General features: G+C 41.7%; 1 protein-coding gene across 3 annotated transcripts in view; it reads right to left on the reverse strand.

Annotated features, from left to right (window-relative positions):
* Positions 1–9493: 9493 nt before the first annotated feature.
* stab1 (stabilin 1) overlaps positions 9494–16709 on the reverse strand; it is a 60611-nt gene continuing 53395 nt past the window's right edge. For 2 of the 3 annotated variants that reach the window (XM_027278819.1, XM_027278818.1), the window contains exons 67-71: positions 16429–16563; positions 16224–16328; positions 13283–13432; positions 10481–10585; positions 9494–9931 (exon numbers count right to left, since the gene is read on the reverse strand). In XM_027278819.1, coding sequence (XP_027134620.1) covers positions 9866–9931; positions 10481–10585; positions 13283–13432; positions 16224–16328; positions 16429–16563 — 561 coding nt within the window. In that variant the 3' untranslated portion in view covers positions 9494–9865. Of the gene's footprint in view, positions 9932–9986; positions 10175–10480; positions 10586–13282; positions 13433–16223; positions 16329–16428; positions 16564–16709 lie in introns of those variants that run through there. The other variant, XM_027278820.1, reaches the window with a different exon arrangement.

Consider the following 16709-nt stretch of genomic DNA (forward strand, 5'->3'; position numbering starts at 1 on the left):
ATATGGGAATGCTAAGTTATGAAGCATTAACATTCATGATGTAAAGTTTAAAACTATAAACACACTTTAGACAATATGAACTGTAACACAACAAACAACCAGCCCTACCACTCTAATATATGAAGGTTAGAAAAAGTATTATTGTTATTATTATTACTATTTAATAGGCTTTGCTATTCAGTTAAATTAATTTGGGCTTATTTTTTCATATCAAGAAATAATAGTACCATTTAGTTTTACTATAAGAAAAGTGAAAGTTACTCTTTTTTTCTTCCCCCATTTGTGGTGCCCCCTGGATGGATGGCGCCCTTAGCATTTGCCTATACAGTCGTCCCTCGCTATAACGCGGTTCACTTTTCACGGAATCGCTGTTTCGCAGATTTTTTTGTGTGTAATTTTGCATGCTTTTTTTACAGCGTACTGTACAGTATGAACGCGCATTGTGTTCTGCATCCTAAATTGGCTAAGGGAGAACCGCACATGTGTTCTGCGTCCTGATTAACTAAGGGAGTACTGTACAAAATGTGTGTAAAAAGGTGTATGTAAGTGTAAGTGTGTGTGGTTAGGGGTTTTACGGCCTTAAAACATGTATAATAATTGTAAAACTTACTTCGCGGATTTCGTTTATTGCGGGTTATTTTTAGAACGTATCCCCCGCGATAAACAAGGGACCACTGTACTGCCTATGTCACGGGCCACCACTCTTCAGGACTGTTGTATTGGGGTGTTTTCACACTTTGTGTTTTCACACTGAACCAAAGAGCGATTAGTCAGCATTTTTTCACATATGTGAAAAAAAAACATACACAGACCTCCTCGGTAGGTGGAGTAAAGTTCCTTTCTGCATCGTGATTCGCTTAACCCATGCAATGGGAACACAGCGCTTTGCCAGTGTCCCTTTTACGATGTACTGAACAGTATTCTGTAATGGTCTGTGCCAACTATAGACTGTATAAAACATGGACATAGTATCTACGCCACCCAAAGGTTTCTAAAGAGCTGCTGTGAAAGCTCAGTGTGGTAGCCATCTTGCCTCCGCCGCCTCCCGGCTAATTTAGAAACAGGCAAAGATGTGGATCATCAGTGGAGCTGAGGTGGGCTGAATGAAGCCTGGTTGCTCAAACAAGTCACTTGTAACCTGCAACTAATTTATAATATCTCCATTTTGTACTTCCTTGAGCTGGTCACAAGCAGTTTGGGTTTAGCAACAAGTAGTTAACCACTGATAAGCATGAACTTTGAGCTGAAGTAGTTGTGATATCAGTGTCTTGTCTACATTTATTTATTTAAACTGTTTTAATTTATGAATGGAAATTTCAAAAATGTGGTTTAAGTTTGTACAAGTTGTTCTTCCTGCAAGAACATTAAGAATATTTTCATAGCATCTGTACTACGAGAGTTGGATCTTTGTTTCCGATTGCACAAAATTTAGACTATTTTCACACGACTTCCTGCTCAGACCTGCCAGTGATGCCTTTGGGGTTTTACATCCTGTATGCATACATCCTCCATTCCTGTGATGCAACAGGATGCCATTTATTGTCAACCAAACATGCCATCGCTGGAAGCACATAGCGAAATTGGGAAAGGTTGATTTTTACGCATCTGTACTCTCTCTTGACACATGCAAATGACAACCAGTCAATTCTTTTAACTGGAACTGACTCGGAGGTTGTCCAGAGTAGTTGTGATATCAGTGTCATACATTTGTCTCACCCATCCCATATCATCTACTAGCATCAAAACAGAACAGAAGTGGTACACTAGTAAAGCCTTTGTATTTATAGCTTGTTTATAACTTTTATTTATATATCTAAAAATTGCTAGAGAAAAACACAACGCAATGTTGGTGGTACGTTTCCAGCAATGCATCTCAGTGTGACCGGTAGAAAACTGGACTGGTCCAGATTTCCCTTCAATCTGAGATTTTCGGTTTGAACCTCTGTGTCTTTGTGAGCTGCAGAGAAAGTAAATGGATGGTATCTGCATGTGTGGTTCCCACTGTGAGGCATGGAGGAGGAGGAGGTGTGATAGTGTGCTGTGCTTTGCTGATGACACTGCTGTTGGCGATTTATTGGAAATTTAAGGCCAGCGTTCTTCAGTGACACGTCATCCGATCTTGTTTAAACGTAGTGGGACCATCTTTTGTTTTTCAACAGGACAATGACCCAAAACACACCTCCAGGCTATGTAAGGAATGTTTTGAATTTAAGTCATGCAACTGAGCAAAGAAAGAAAGAAACATTTCCTCATTTGTTTTGAACACATCTGTCAGCTCACAGGATCAAGTTCAATACATTCCATGTTCTTTATTGCTCAACATGTCAGACCTGTACTTTACCACTATTGTGTTGCCCTCCATTCCAAGACCTTGACGTTCATGATGACTCCAGAAGGACAACATATTTTTGTTGCTTGCCTCCTGGTAGTCTCCTCTACCCAGATGTTGAACTGGGTCACTGGGCAACTCTGCAAAAATCCCACCTTTTAAGGAACTGAAGAACTCTACGTGTATTTTGACAGAAGTAAAGGGGGTCTAGATTGAATTCCTGGGATATAGCTTAAGGGTAGTACTTTCTGACGGCACAGAACTATTTTGAGAGAGAGTTGGCTGTACTGTTCAGGGCTAGATTAGTACCCACAGGAGCCCTTAGGCACTGAAGCTCATAAAAGACTCTGAGGCTCTTTGTTTACTCGTGCATTGAATCTCATATAGGTAGACTTGTGTCATACCTATACGAATTTGGCCCTCAAAGCGATACAACATAAGTGTCCAGCAATTATAAAAGTCATACAGAGATCATGTGTCTCAAGCTGTTGCGTGTAAGCTTGACTCAATATCGCAAAAATGTGGTAATCAATGCATTCACCAGCTTCCAAAGCTTAGTACAAAGCAAAGTGACATTGCATCATGTGTCCTGTTGCTCCACATTGTTGAAATCTTTATTCTATTGGTGGGTGGAAGCAATAAGTCAGAAAACTGGCCTGCTTCCTGTCAACTATTTCTACACAATACCAACCGAATTCAAGGAAATGCGTTGTGCATGACTGAATAGGTTGTTTTTCTTGAGATAAACTTCCAAACCATATTTGACGCATCGTCATATGGCTGGCCACGGCAACTGGAGAGATCCAGCACTGCGTTCCACATGAGACACATCAGGTGTTGAGTCTACTATCACACAGAAATACTTTGCTCATTGTAATTCTATAACAATTGCTTGCTTTGTTTTGCCCCCAATTAGGGCAATACATTCTTCAATGTGAAGTACAAAGTCTACTTGTTTTAAACACCTCTTTCCTGTACTGACCTTGTACTTTCACAGTCTGTGTCTCAAGGGAAGCAACCCCAGTGGCAAGATGTTGAATATGATGAATAAGTGAAAGCATGCATTTTGTGTGCTCATCGCTCATCTTGTGTTCTGTTATTCTCTCGGGGTGTTTCCAGTCAGTAAATCCAGCAATAAATATGTTGGTATGTGTCAATAAAACTTTATAAGAAACCTAGTAAATTGCTGTTACACTCTTCCCTGTGGTACAGTTTTACCCTTATGAAGGTGTCTGGTCAGTGCATCATTGTGAGAGAACATGTCTTGTCCGCTGTGTTCCCCCTCCGGGATGCTGGATACTTGGTGGGACAAAAGCTGAAACTTCTCATCATAATTCCTTCTGAACCTTCTTTGTAATTGATCCCTTCATTGCAGGGGTTTCACAAATGATGGGACCTGCTACTCCAAATGAACTTCCCAATGTTTTCTTCTCTTGTTTGTGGCATTTCCCAGATCTTGTTCAACCCCTGAACTTGCAGGCTATTGTTACTACTAGCTAGCTTGACATCCTCCACTTGAATGCAGTTCGGAGCTCTGATAGTCCCAACCCTCTCTTCACTTTTTGAAAAACCTACTTATTAGCGTGATGATTTTTATTGTGGCCACTTCTTTTCCTTCCCTTTTCATTTCTTTTGCCAGCCCTGCTGGGATTTTGGTTAAAATTTGGTCCAGATAAGAGCTAAAGGGACTGGATAAACATGTATTCATCAGATTGTCGCTATCACTATTGGCATGGCTCTCATTCCCAGATGAGGAAGCGACACATAGGAATATAAGTCAAACTCAAAGTGGGGTTCAGGTAATGCTTGCATCTTTCTTGGGTGTCGGCAACAGATGGCACTGAGTGCATGTTACCAACTGAGCTAAACAACACCCCCCTTTGTCATTAATTGATTGATTGATTTATAAAGAGAATGCACAGGGCTAACTACACATAATTGTGTTTTGAACCTCGGTAAACATGGCAAAAAATGTTCGTCTGTTGTCTTAAATTTGACTCCAGGAGGTTCCAGGTCCTTGCCATGACTGGTTGCTCTCCCACCAATCTCCCTCAGTGCTGTTCACACCCGCGACATCTGTGATAGATTTTCAGACGAGTCAGTGGAGTGGAGAATCTATTCCCAGGGAATTTTAGGAAATCTGATGCTGCTGCACCAAGGCAATGATTTAAAGATTTGTGCCTCCAGGGAGCTCGATGCTTTGTGCTTTCTACTGGAGCCTGAAAAATGAGAACACCCACCCATGTTTTATGACGCTTTAGTGATCAGTGTTTGGCTTTCTTTCAAAGACTCTGGATGGTCCTACAGTTACTACACACATTGTGGCTTTCAGTGATCCTGCTTCTTCTCTACAACTTGGAGGGATCCCTCTGTTTGGAAAGACACTGGTTCACACCTTCCCAAGGACTTGAACGGGTCTGACCCATTGGTTGGAGTCATGCAAGAGGTTTGGGTATAAAATTATCATTAATTGTATCAAATGCATGGCAGGAATCTTTTAGGTAGTTTTGGAGACTTACTGTATGTAGATTTATTTAAACTGTTGGTTTACGTTTGTACGTTAAAAATGTGGTTTACGTTTGTACAAGTTCTTCTTCCTGCAAGAACAGAATATTTTCATAGCATTTGTACTACGAGAGTTGGATCTTTGTTTCCGATTGCACTAAATTTAGAATATTTTTACACAACTTCCTGCTCAGACCTTCAGTGATGCCTTTGGTGTTTTACATCCTCCATTCCTGTGATGCAACAGGATGCCAATTATCAATTCTTTTAACTGGAACTGACTATGACTCAGAGGTTGTCCAGAGTGTGACACAAATTAAAATGTGCTCTGATCCACAGGAGCAGAGTTACAAAGTTGTTTTCTACTCTACTCAGTTATGAAAAACAGCAATGAAGGAAAAGTCGATTGTTGCAGTCAACATCTTCTCCACTCACCACAACTTGCACTTTCACTCGGACTGCAGCAAGAAAAAGAAAGACATGAACTAAGCTGTCGTATGCCAACATAGTGTCAGTGTTCATGAGACAAAAACTGCTGAACTGAGCTTAACACCAAACACGTCTAAAAGCTTTACCCACTGTTCAAACCAAGCAGAAACTGCACAACGTCCATTCTTTGTACTGTTAATGGTTCAAACACATAGACTGAAAAGCTTGAAAACCATTCATTTTGACCTGATCCTTGAAAAACATGCAGTCACCCAGCACAATGTGGTGAAGCTGAGAAAGGTTTAACGTTGTGGAAATGTCCTCTGACCTAATAAAGAACTTGAAACAGAACTGAGGAAAGTCAATGACTTCACCATTCTCGAGCTAGAAAGACTTAAATAAGAAAAGAAGTGCAAGTTTTGGCAACGTGAGAAAATATCTGTCCAGTCAGAGCTGAGTATGTAAATTATGTGCTCAAAGCAAACATGGCCGCAAGCTTCAGACTCATGATAGACGAGAAATGACGTCCTCCATTTCCAGTCCACAGAAACCATCTGTCACTTTGTGTTCCCTCAGCTGACCATCAGACCTGATCAGATCGTTTTATCAGATGGGAGGTTGGACGTGAACCAACAACACTAGTTCAAATTGAGGTCTGCAAACAGCCATCCAGCCTGCAGCAGCAGTGGAGGTCGGGGTCGCCGGTCTTCACTGCCCCCCTCTCCCTCCCTCTTTCTCCTCCATTGCATTGCATTGCTTCTCAGGCAGAACCATTTCCAAGCTGCTCCGCTCTGCAGCCAGCGCTCGCTGCCGCTCAGCTCTTTGTGCGTTGGGGGAAGGGAGCTCAGCAGGCAGAGAAACAGCCGGAACAGTAACCTCCACAGCTGCTCGCTCTCCATTTTGGAAAGGTTACCTCGTCACAGATATTCTATTCTCAATATGGCTCGGCTGTATAATTACACTATAGGTACAAAGTGTGCAATACGTTCAGCTGAGATGTCAAACCAATAAACTGTCTTGACAGCCATGTAGACGGCAGGAGGAGGAGGTCAGGCTTGTTTTTTCGTCTTCAATGTCGGCAGCAGAGGTGGGAAGCTATTTAAAGTGAAGGTCTACGGAGAGAGGAAGCATTTGGTTTTTTTTTAGTGCGAGCCAGCAGTAGAAGCAGCAGAATAACAACCATCTCTCTTTCTGCCTGGATAGTCGAACAGACGAGCAGAGGACAGAAGGAAGAAGAAGAAGAAGGAGAAGAAACAAACTGGCTCCTTCCATCATAAACAACATGGCTGCCTTCACACAGAAAGCCAGTGTGTAAAAAGAAATGTGCTGGCTGTGTAAACAAAACACAATTCTTCAGTTTAGACAGCCATGAGGAAAAACAGGAGTACGAACAGAACAGATGTGGAGGCCTATGAAAGACACAGACACATCATATCCTATCAGGGTGAAGACTGAAGCAGATTTCTGTCACTTTGACGTAAACAAGACGTGTAAATAATCTAGAAGCACAGAAATGAAGGAGAAGCCAACAAAGGATCATAACTTCATGTCTTTTTTATTGAAACACTGGCTGGTTTCACACTATGTGGTGTGTAATGTTTAAATTTCAGCTTCATCAAACATCACTGCAGGTCCTGATCATAGACAGCATAAAATATGGATGTTGTATGCACGATGTCACCCACAGGTTCCTCGAGAGCTGTTCTGAAGCTCAGAGTGTGGTGGCTCTGGCTGTCCGGCCTCTGATGCCTCCCGGCTAATCTAAAAATTGGCAAAGATGTTGATCATCGGTGGTGCTGAGGCGGACTAAATGACGACGCTTTAGTGATCAGTGTTTGGCTTTCTTTCAAAGAGTCTGGATGGTCCTGCAGTTACTCCACACATTGTGGCTTTCAGAGATTCTGCCAATCAGCATGTCTCAGCTCCTTTAATCGTCCACATCTTCGCCCATTTTTTAGATTAGCCCAGAGTTGGCAACATGGCAATGTCTGTCACTGACCTTCACAACGGCTCTTTAGAAACATGTGGGTGACGCAAAGGATACTACGTTCATATTTTATACTGTTTATGGTACAGAAAGTAAAGAATTTGTGTATGTTTGTGTTGAGCTTGTCCTCTGACTGAAACTCTGGTTCTCTCTGTTAATTACCTCCCATCTCTGTACGTTTATGAAACAGGTTCTAAGACCCCCAACATGACATTTTCAAGTCACTCCGCCTGAAGTGATTTCAAGTTTAATCATGTCCACTCACACCTTGCATCACAGCTCCATCACTATTAGTGTGTGTAGAAACGTGTCCATTAAAGGTCAAGTGTGTAAAATTTATGATTGTGTCTAGAGGGGAAACTAAACTAGATTTACTGAACTCACAAGATTTTCTGCAAGTTTGCGCACGTTTTTTCTAAATGTGGGAGAAGTTTGCTGTTCATTCTGTTCAGGTTTTAGTGTCTGTGCATTTATCTGTGTGTGTTTGCATGATCACCATCACCATCTGCAGTGATTTCCTCCACATCACTACTGTGATTTAATCATTTTCTGACACACTCGGCACATTCACAGTGACATACACCATCAACGATAAATGACAATACAGCAGCAGACAGGCAGAGTTTATCATCTTCTCAAAGGTTATGATTTTAAATCATGGCGGATGGACACAAAATGCAGCTGGTTCAGTGCAGCAGGATACGGCCAGTATTCATCCCAGCCTTTTTGTTTCCACTGAAGATCCAAATATTTGATACCAGATCACAAATACCAATCAAGACACACCTTCCCAATCGCTGTTGTTTCTTCATTTTTAGTATTCATTATGATGTAGATTATTAATACTGAAGACATCAAAACTATGAAATACAGTGGTCCCTCGTTTATCGCGGGGGATACGTTCTAAAAATAACCCGCAATAAACGAAATTCGCGAAGTAAGTTTTACAATTATTATACGTGTTAAGGCCGTAAAACCCCTAACCACACACTTTTATACACCTTTTTACACGCATTTTGTACAGTACTCCCTTAATTAATCAGGACGCAGAACACGTGTGCGGTTCTCCCTTAGTCAATTTAGGACGCAGAAGACAATGCGCGTTCATACTGTACAGTACGCTGTAAAAAAACATGCAAAATTACACTAAAAAAATCTGCGAAACAGCGAGTCCGTGAAAAGTGAACCACGTTATAGCGAGGGACAACTGTAACACATATACTATATGGTAGACAGAACCATAGTGTAAACAAAGAAAAATGTTCCAGATTCTTCAAAGTAGCCACATTTTACTTTGATGACAGAAGACTCTTTGTGAGATGCAAAGAAGGTGAATGGATGATATCTGCATGTGTGGTTCCCACCATGAAGCATGGAGGAGGTGGTGTGATGATGTAGAGGCGCTTTGCTGGTCAAACTGTTGGTGATGTATTTAAAATTCAACGTACACTTAGCCAGCATGGCTGCCATAGCATTCTATACTAAACATCTGGTCTGTCCTTAGTGGGACCAACATTTGTTTTTCAACAGGACAATGACTGCAAACACACCTCCAGGCTATGTAAGGGCTATTTGACCAAGAAGGAGAGTGATGAGTGCTACATCAGGTGACAATCATCTGACCTAGACCCAGCTGAGGGATGGGGGACTGCAAATAAGAAATATGGTTCCCTAGTTTTGTTTTTTTTAATATGGTGAAATATTGAATAAAACGTCAGCCTTAAACATAATCAACAGTAGTATATCGATTTCTGTAAAAAAGAAAAGTAGTACGGTAAAATCTTGGCAATCATAGCCAACGTTTTTTTTTTTACCGTAAAAACAACAGGGGGTTTTCTGATGTGTGTGTGTGAAAACACATGCAGAAACACCATTCACCTTCTCTCGTCTCACAAAGACTCTTTGTTGGTCATCAAAAGGCTAAAGGTGGCTACTTTGACAAATCTAAAGCATAAACCACAGTTTTGCTTTGTTCACCATGTGTTTTAATGTCTCCAATGTAGAAAAGACTTAAATTAATTAATTATTAATATATTATATTATTAATAAACTAATTATGAATTAATACTAATTATTAATTAAGCAAAACTACTGAATGAGAAGGTGTGTCCAAACATTTGACTGTACAGTTTAATTCTTTGAGTAGTTCTTACCAAGTGTTATTGAAACAACTGAAATCAATTTGTTGGGGACTTTCCAGCAGCAGATAGGTGAGTCATAATAAAGTACACTGTGTCAACCAGTTAAATATTGTTGGCTCATTAATGTTTTTAATAGTTCCTGGACAACAATACAGCTCTACGGCACAAGGAAATACTGTAAGAGTCTTTGGCTTTGTATTTACCAACTTTGTACCTCTTTGGAGCTTATTTTGGTTTCTTGGATGGACAAAACCTGGCTGGTGGTGACAGCTGTGTGACCTACAGAAACTTTCCCATTGCACATAATCATTTTATCTATTGCTAATATAAAAATAATACTGATTTGGTTCTCCTCCTAGAGAGCGTTTGGCCAAGTTTCATTTGATCTGAGCGAGAGCTGAACCATGATTAAGGCAACAAGTAATTGTGGTATGTAAACAGACGGCTCCAGTTTCACTGGTTAAACTGGATTTACTAATCCAGGTTGATGATGTTTGGAGATTCTTCAGGTTCTGCTGGATCCAACTCCTGATTGGCCTCCTGTTTGGATGGAGAGAAAACTGTTAAATCTGGAAACCCCTTTTCAAAAAGTACACCAAGTATGTGGAGGGCTGTCCAAATAAGTGAATATTTATGTCTATTCCCAGAATCATCCCATCAGAGTGTTAAAAGACTGGAAAGGTTGGAGAAAGGTGTCTTCTGCTGAAGTTTGGTCTGAATTTTGTCTCTTCACCTTTAGTTTCATGGAGGATCGACGGCTTCTAGGGAAGTCTTTAGTGGTAACTAAAAACAAGAAGCCAGACTGGGATTGTTTGAAAAGCATGGAAAGAACCTGTTACAACAGGCAGTCACAGGTTAAACTGTCTATAAGGAAAGATTCATACTGGCCATTAAGAGATCCATTTTGCATGTGATTGGAAACAAAATACAGCACTAATTTTTAAAAAATGTATTCTAAAGTTCATCTGAAGCTTCCACGTGAGGCTTCTGCAGTCTGAGTTGGTTGGTTTCGCACTTACCTGATCAACACCCACCAACTGTTTTTAGCGAATGGAGGCTCAGATTGAACAGACTAACTGATCAACTCACCCCAAACGGCTCGGTGAACGCTCTGGAGCCGCTGTACAGAGGGTTGGGGATGGAGACCAGCGTGGGCTTCTTGCTCCCGCTCGTTGCACCGTCCTCATCCTCATTCTGTCACGGAGGAAACAGCAGGAATGTCAGCTGTTAGCAGGGCGACCGTAAACTACCAGATGCTGAATCACTGACTGTTGAGATCACGCACAACTTCTGTGAACCAGATTATTTTCTGAATCAACTCCAGTAGGAAAAAAAACCAACAGAAAACTGCAGTGACTTCAAAAAAGATCGGACAAACTCTAGCTCTAAATTGGCCGTAGTTGATAGTTTACAGCATGTAATTTGTGCGTCAGTAGTTTAATAAACCTCTCTAAATTTATAAAGAACTTAATTATGTGATTTCTGGAAGTTTTGTAGCTGCGAAACTGTCGCAAATGAGTCAAAAACAAAATTCACAAAGCACCTGCAAAGGGTTAAATGGACCAACGCCTGCCGCCTAACAGTGCTGCCAAGCCAATAGCATCTGGGTGCTATTTGCTCATATTTAAATGAGGAAATATTCATACATTTGGTGCAAAATTGGCCCCCTTCTGTGCAAATCAGCTTCAATGGATTCAATTGACAAACATCAGCGCTAATACAGCCACACACAGTGAGTGAAGATGATCGCGTCTTCAGATAGTCGGTGGTAACTGAAGCGCATCCAGTGATCGTGACGTAGCCAGGCAAAGCAATACACATCACAGTACATCACATGCAAACAGATGGCAGAGAGACAGTGGGGGCAGGGAGATGTTCATCATGAAGGAATGAAACTTTAAACACAACACTGAACAACATCAAACCTACTGTGAGAAACGTAGACAATGTTTAGTCCATTAAGAGCAGAGTAAGAGAGAAAACAGCGCCAAGATTCGCAGTTAAAGTGGTTTAAAATGGACTAAATACTGAATACAGAGTGAGTCACAGATAATTAGAATACGCTTTTTTTTTCAAATCAAACATTTTACGATATAAATGGAAAGAGTTTTTGAGTAGCTCAGCCATGTCATCTCAAATATTAAGCTCTGAGAGTGAACACTTGATTCTGGCTGCAGGGAGTCCATTCATTCCTGATGTATGACACTTACTAAAGTAATTTCAATGAAACCTTTCTAAATTATTGCACCTCCAGGTCTGAGGCCATGGTTTACTGCTAGACTATGGTGAAATGTTCCATCTGGGTTGGGAGCGACCTGCTGCTCTGAGCGAAGGAGTTCAAGTATCTCAGAGTTTTGTTCACGAATGATGAAAATTAAGCCTGAAGTGGACTGGCGGGTTTGGTTGACCGTTTAGGGGAAGAAGGAGCTGAGGCGGAAGGCAAAGGTCTCGATTTTACAGTCTATCTACATTCCAACCCTCGCCTGTGGTTATGAGGTTTGAATAAGAGACTGAAGATACAAGTGGCCAGGCTCAGCTTTAGAGATAGGTTGAGGAGCTCAGACATCTGGGGTAGAGCTTTGCGTTGAAAGGAGCCAGCTGAGGTGGTTCGGGCATCTGATTGGGATACCTCCTGGGCGCCTTCCTTTGGAGGTGTTTAAGGCACGTCCAACTAGGAGGAGACCCCAGGGCAGACCCAGAACCTGCTGGAGGGACTACATAGCTCATCTAGCCTAGGATCCCCCAGGATGAGCTGAATTGTGTTGGAACGTCTGGAACAAACTGCTAAACCTCCTGCCACCACGGCCCGACCCAGGATAAGCAGAAGGAAATGGATAGAATTGGAATATATTATATTTACAACAATGGGTGTAGTGCTGCAAGAAGTTCACCACCTTTGACTTTACACTCAATCTGCAAAACCTTCTTTGAGCTGCAATATCATAAATATCTTTTGTAACTTTGATTGGTACAACAGTTGAAAGTGAACTCTCTCCTCAGTGTATGAAACACAAGGTCACTGTGCGAGAGTCCGGCTCTCTGTAGCAACATTCAGGTCGAGACTAAATTAATTAATTGACTATCAATTTTCCTTCTTCGAGGCGTAGTGCCTCCGAGTTGGTGAACATTTCCGTTTATCAGATTTCATTTGATAGCCGGAAGCCGCTACGACCGTGTTTCAGTTTGTGTTTACTGTCAGATCGGATTCATTTATTTTGCCTTTATTTAACCAAGTCAGACATCTGAGACGTGGCCAAGATGGCAGCACAGAAGGAGCAGATGAAATACAATAGCCAAACAGACAAAACAAAACAAGAGGGAGTAAGAAGAGAACAAAGACTGATGTAAGTTCACCACTGACTTCTCTGTCTGTCTGTCTGTCCGTCTCTTTCAGGGTTATGCCTAGTCAGGCACAGTATTGGTTGAAGATGTAGTCATACCTCCCTTGACTGAAATCTCTCTCTCTCTTTCTTAAACGTCATGTAAACAAGATACCTGGCTTCTGTTGTGTGGATGAAAGGAAAGTCCAAAGTTGAAGCAAAACTAAAAACACAACGTCGTCACCAAGTCAGTTTGCACTGGAAAATCTCAGCCCAGTTACGATAAGAAAGCAGCGCATCCAAAATAAAAACTCTGATTACTGAGCAGCTGCATATTTAGTAACCAGGTTACGTCTTTGTTTAGTGTTTAGCATCAGGTTACTATGGACACAATTATAAGTCAAATATCCTGCAACTGCAACAAGCAAATAAATGTATTAATTAAGTCATTAAAGATGCTGGGTCATGTAACCGTGACAACCGGTTTTACTTAAATTCTGCCTCATCATGTGACCATCAACTCACACCAGGTCTGTCACTGTGTGTGTGTGTGTGTTTGTGTGTGTCTCACTCTGAAGTACTGGAAGCGGAAGGCGTCGGTCTTGTGTTTGAAGACGTAGTAGCCGAGCGCGGCCAACACACACACCAACAGCATGGACACCAAGACGGCCGACACTGTGCCACTCGAGTGGGCGTGACTTCGGGAAGCGTGATGGGAAATCTGGAGATGAGACACAAGAGGATTACCAGATATACGAGGACATCACATCATCATCTCTCTCACACACACACACACCTTTTCTTTGAAGCTCTAATTGCCATGGCAGCTACACGTTGCTGAACTGTTGCCATGGTGACGTGACTTTCTGGGCTGGGTCATAACGACCGGTTTTATTTTCCCCAGAGGGAGATAAATTAATTTTTTAACGTGAAGCTCCAATGTGATGATGGTCACATGTCCACGAAGGGACCTGTTAACCTGTCTGTCTACACACAGAGCTGCAGATCTTCAGTTGAAATGATGATGAAACGTGGTTAGCACAGAAAAATTAATTATTATTAACTTGTTTTTATAGTCGACACATCAAAAAGTTGCTGTCAATAATTTAACAATAATTTATGTCAGGTTTGTCAGACGATGATGCAGCCACAAGCAGCCTGGAGTGTTAACAGACTGTATTCATGAGCCGTTTCTCTTCATTTCTCACTTGTTCAGGTGTCTAACAAACTGTGATCACAGGAGGACATCATGAAAGCAAGCAGCACTCAGGTCTGTTTCTGGTTAATCCTCCAGACTCCTCATCACCTCTGCTCTGACACTCAGGTAATGAGATCAAAATAAAAAATCCAACTCGTTACATTTAATCTTCACAGTGATGGCAGCGATGCTGTTTTCACCAGGAGCGTTTCAGAAGCAGTTTTTCCTGCCAGACTTCGTTAACATGCTCAGATTTTGTAATTTATCCTCAGTTTGGGTGCTTCTACTGTGAGTAAGTAATTAAATAATTCCCCTTTAGGGTGTTTTATTTTGAAAATCGACTGGTTTCTGTGTCTGAATTCCAGCCAGTTTGATCTTGCTCTGTGCAGACTGACGCTGATTCTGGGCAGAGCTGAGCAGAGAGTCGATTCTGGGACGCTACTAAAACGGATTACGCTCCTGGTGGGGTTTGAAACATCGACTATAACGGCCGCGATTGGCTACGGCAAACAGAATGCCATATTTTAGCCTTTTGCTCTCAAATGGTCCTTTCTTTTGTACATCCAACTGTAACCATGAAGACTTTGAATTAAAAGCCAATTTGCAATTTTAGTACTTTAATAGAAGAAATTAGAAAGATTTGAAAGTTATTATAAAAGATTCACAAGTTAAAAATGTGTTGGACTGACTCCGTCCACAGATGGTGTGTGTGGAGGAGATGAGTGGAAATGAGGTGAATGCTGAACATCAGTCATTTAGGGAGGGGGGTAAAATGACTGAGCCACGAGGCGTCAGATTAATCTGTTGTGATCTTGTGTTCATCAATCTTTTTGTGTCCCGCATCATGAATATTGATCAGAGTTGTGTCGATGTTATCAGGGTGGAAACTCGGCTCACACTTCATTTCCTGAAAACCGTGCCAAGAAACTAAACACAGCCATCTGCTCTCTGCCCACAACTGTAGCTGTTACCTAGCAACAACAGACAGACCATTCGATTAAGGAGAGGGACGGACATCGCGGCGCCTCCTCGTGGCCGTGGTCGGAACTGCAGCCGCTCACGATACAGCGAACATTTCATCTGATCGTTAGAGTTCAAATGTTGCTGCTGAGTGTCAGAACTGAAACATGACGTGTCATTATGTCCAGAGAAGTTGCTGAGCCCGGTTATACAGTCGTCCCTCACTATAACGCGGTTCACCTTTCGCTGTTTCGCAGATTTTTTTAGTGTAATTTTGCTTTTTTTTTTACAGCGTACTGTACAGTATGAACGCGCATTGTGTTCGAGTCCTGATTGGCTAAGGGAGAAGTGTTCAAATAAGAGAGAAATGTGAGAAAATGTTAATGCCTGTCTGAGAAAAGTGTATAAAAGTGTGTAGTTAGGGGTTTTACGGCCTTAAAACATGTATAATAACTGTAAAAAATAAAGCTAATTACTTCGGATTTCGTCCATTGCGGGTTATTTTTAGTACGTATCCCCACTGTACCACTGTATTGCCGTCTTGCCCAGCTCCTGTTCTGGCACAACACCGGCTCCCTCTCTATCACCATTTGCCCCCACCCCCGGTTTGAAAGCCTCCCCCCGTGGTACAAACACTAACACTCCCCCAGTGGTCTGAGCTCACAGTATGGGAACCAAACTGATCTAACATTAGCTAACAGCAGCTACAGTTGGTTACTTCACTGTCCACCAGGAAACTCTGTAAATCACAGACAGTTGAGGCGAAGCAGCCAGAGGACATCAGAGAGAAAACCAGAAAACATTTTCACCATAAAATATGATCCAGTTTCACCAAAATCAGTCAAATATTTGGTAGTTTGTGACTCAGTGCCGTAAAGCGTTACGTACTTTTCGCGGGTGATCGTACCCGGAGCACAAAGTTACATAGTGTGAGAACAGACATCGGTGTTTCAGGGAACTAAGAACAATGAACGAGGGAACATTTTGAGCCTTAGTTTGGAGGTCCAAACCACAAAGATGTATGTTTTTGATGGCTTGTATCTAACCAGTTTTAAGCACTAATATAACCCAACATGCTTTGGATAATATAAAAGGAAGTGTAATAAGAGCTACACCATGTCTATTTACCCTAATATCTATATATTTCGGTGAATTTGCACTCTTCTGCTTTAGCGACTATCATTCCCAGTTCACACTGTAACCATAAAATGGCTTAAGAAGACATCTAAACACAATGATTACGAGGAAAGTCTTTTTTTGTATGATTTCAGTGAATGTGGCGGCTCCGGCTCATAATCAGAGGAAGAGGTTGCCCTAATTATCAGCAGCTCTGGGTTAAACCATCTCCACTCACTGGTGCGGGGGGTGCTGTCAGCGGGGCCTCGATGACATGGATGATCCCGTTAACAGCAGGAATGTCCCAGTCCACCAGCTGCCTCTTATTCACCAGCTTTAAGCTCTGAGGAGAGATCATTTGAATCAACAATAACAAACACACAAAATCAGAAAAATGTTCTTTCAATTTAATCTTTTAATGAACTTTTTCCAGTTTTTCTGACCTCATTTTTGCCGTGCGTCACAGTCAGGTTGAATCCAAGCCTGGATATGATGACCTCCTGGTGTTTCAGATCCTTAAATGATCGTATGCTGTGATTGGCTGAGATGTGATACTCAAGATCTCTACCAGAGAGAGTCTAAGCGCACACACACACACACACACACACACAATTTTATTGACAGGTTAGTCACTTGGAACCTGCTGGTTTTCTGAGAGGACTAATTTAGCTGTAAAGGTTAAAAACTTAATTAGGAACAAAAGGTTAATAAATGTGTCAGTGTG

This window comes from Larimichthys crocea, chromosome VI (assembly GCF_000972845.2).
Source record: "Larimichthys crocea isolate SSNF chromosome VI, L_crocea_2.0, whole genome shotgun sequence".
Lineage (NCBI taxonomy): Eukaryota > Metazoa > Chordata > Actinopteri > Sciaenidae > Larimichthys > Larimichthys crocea.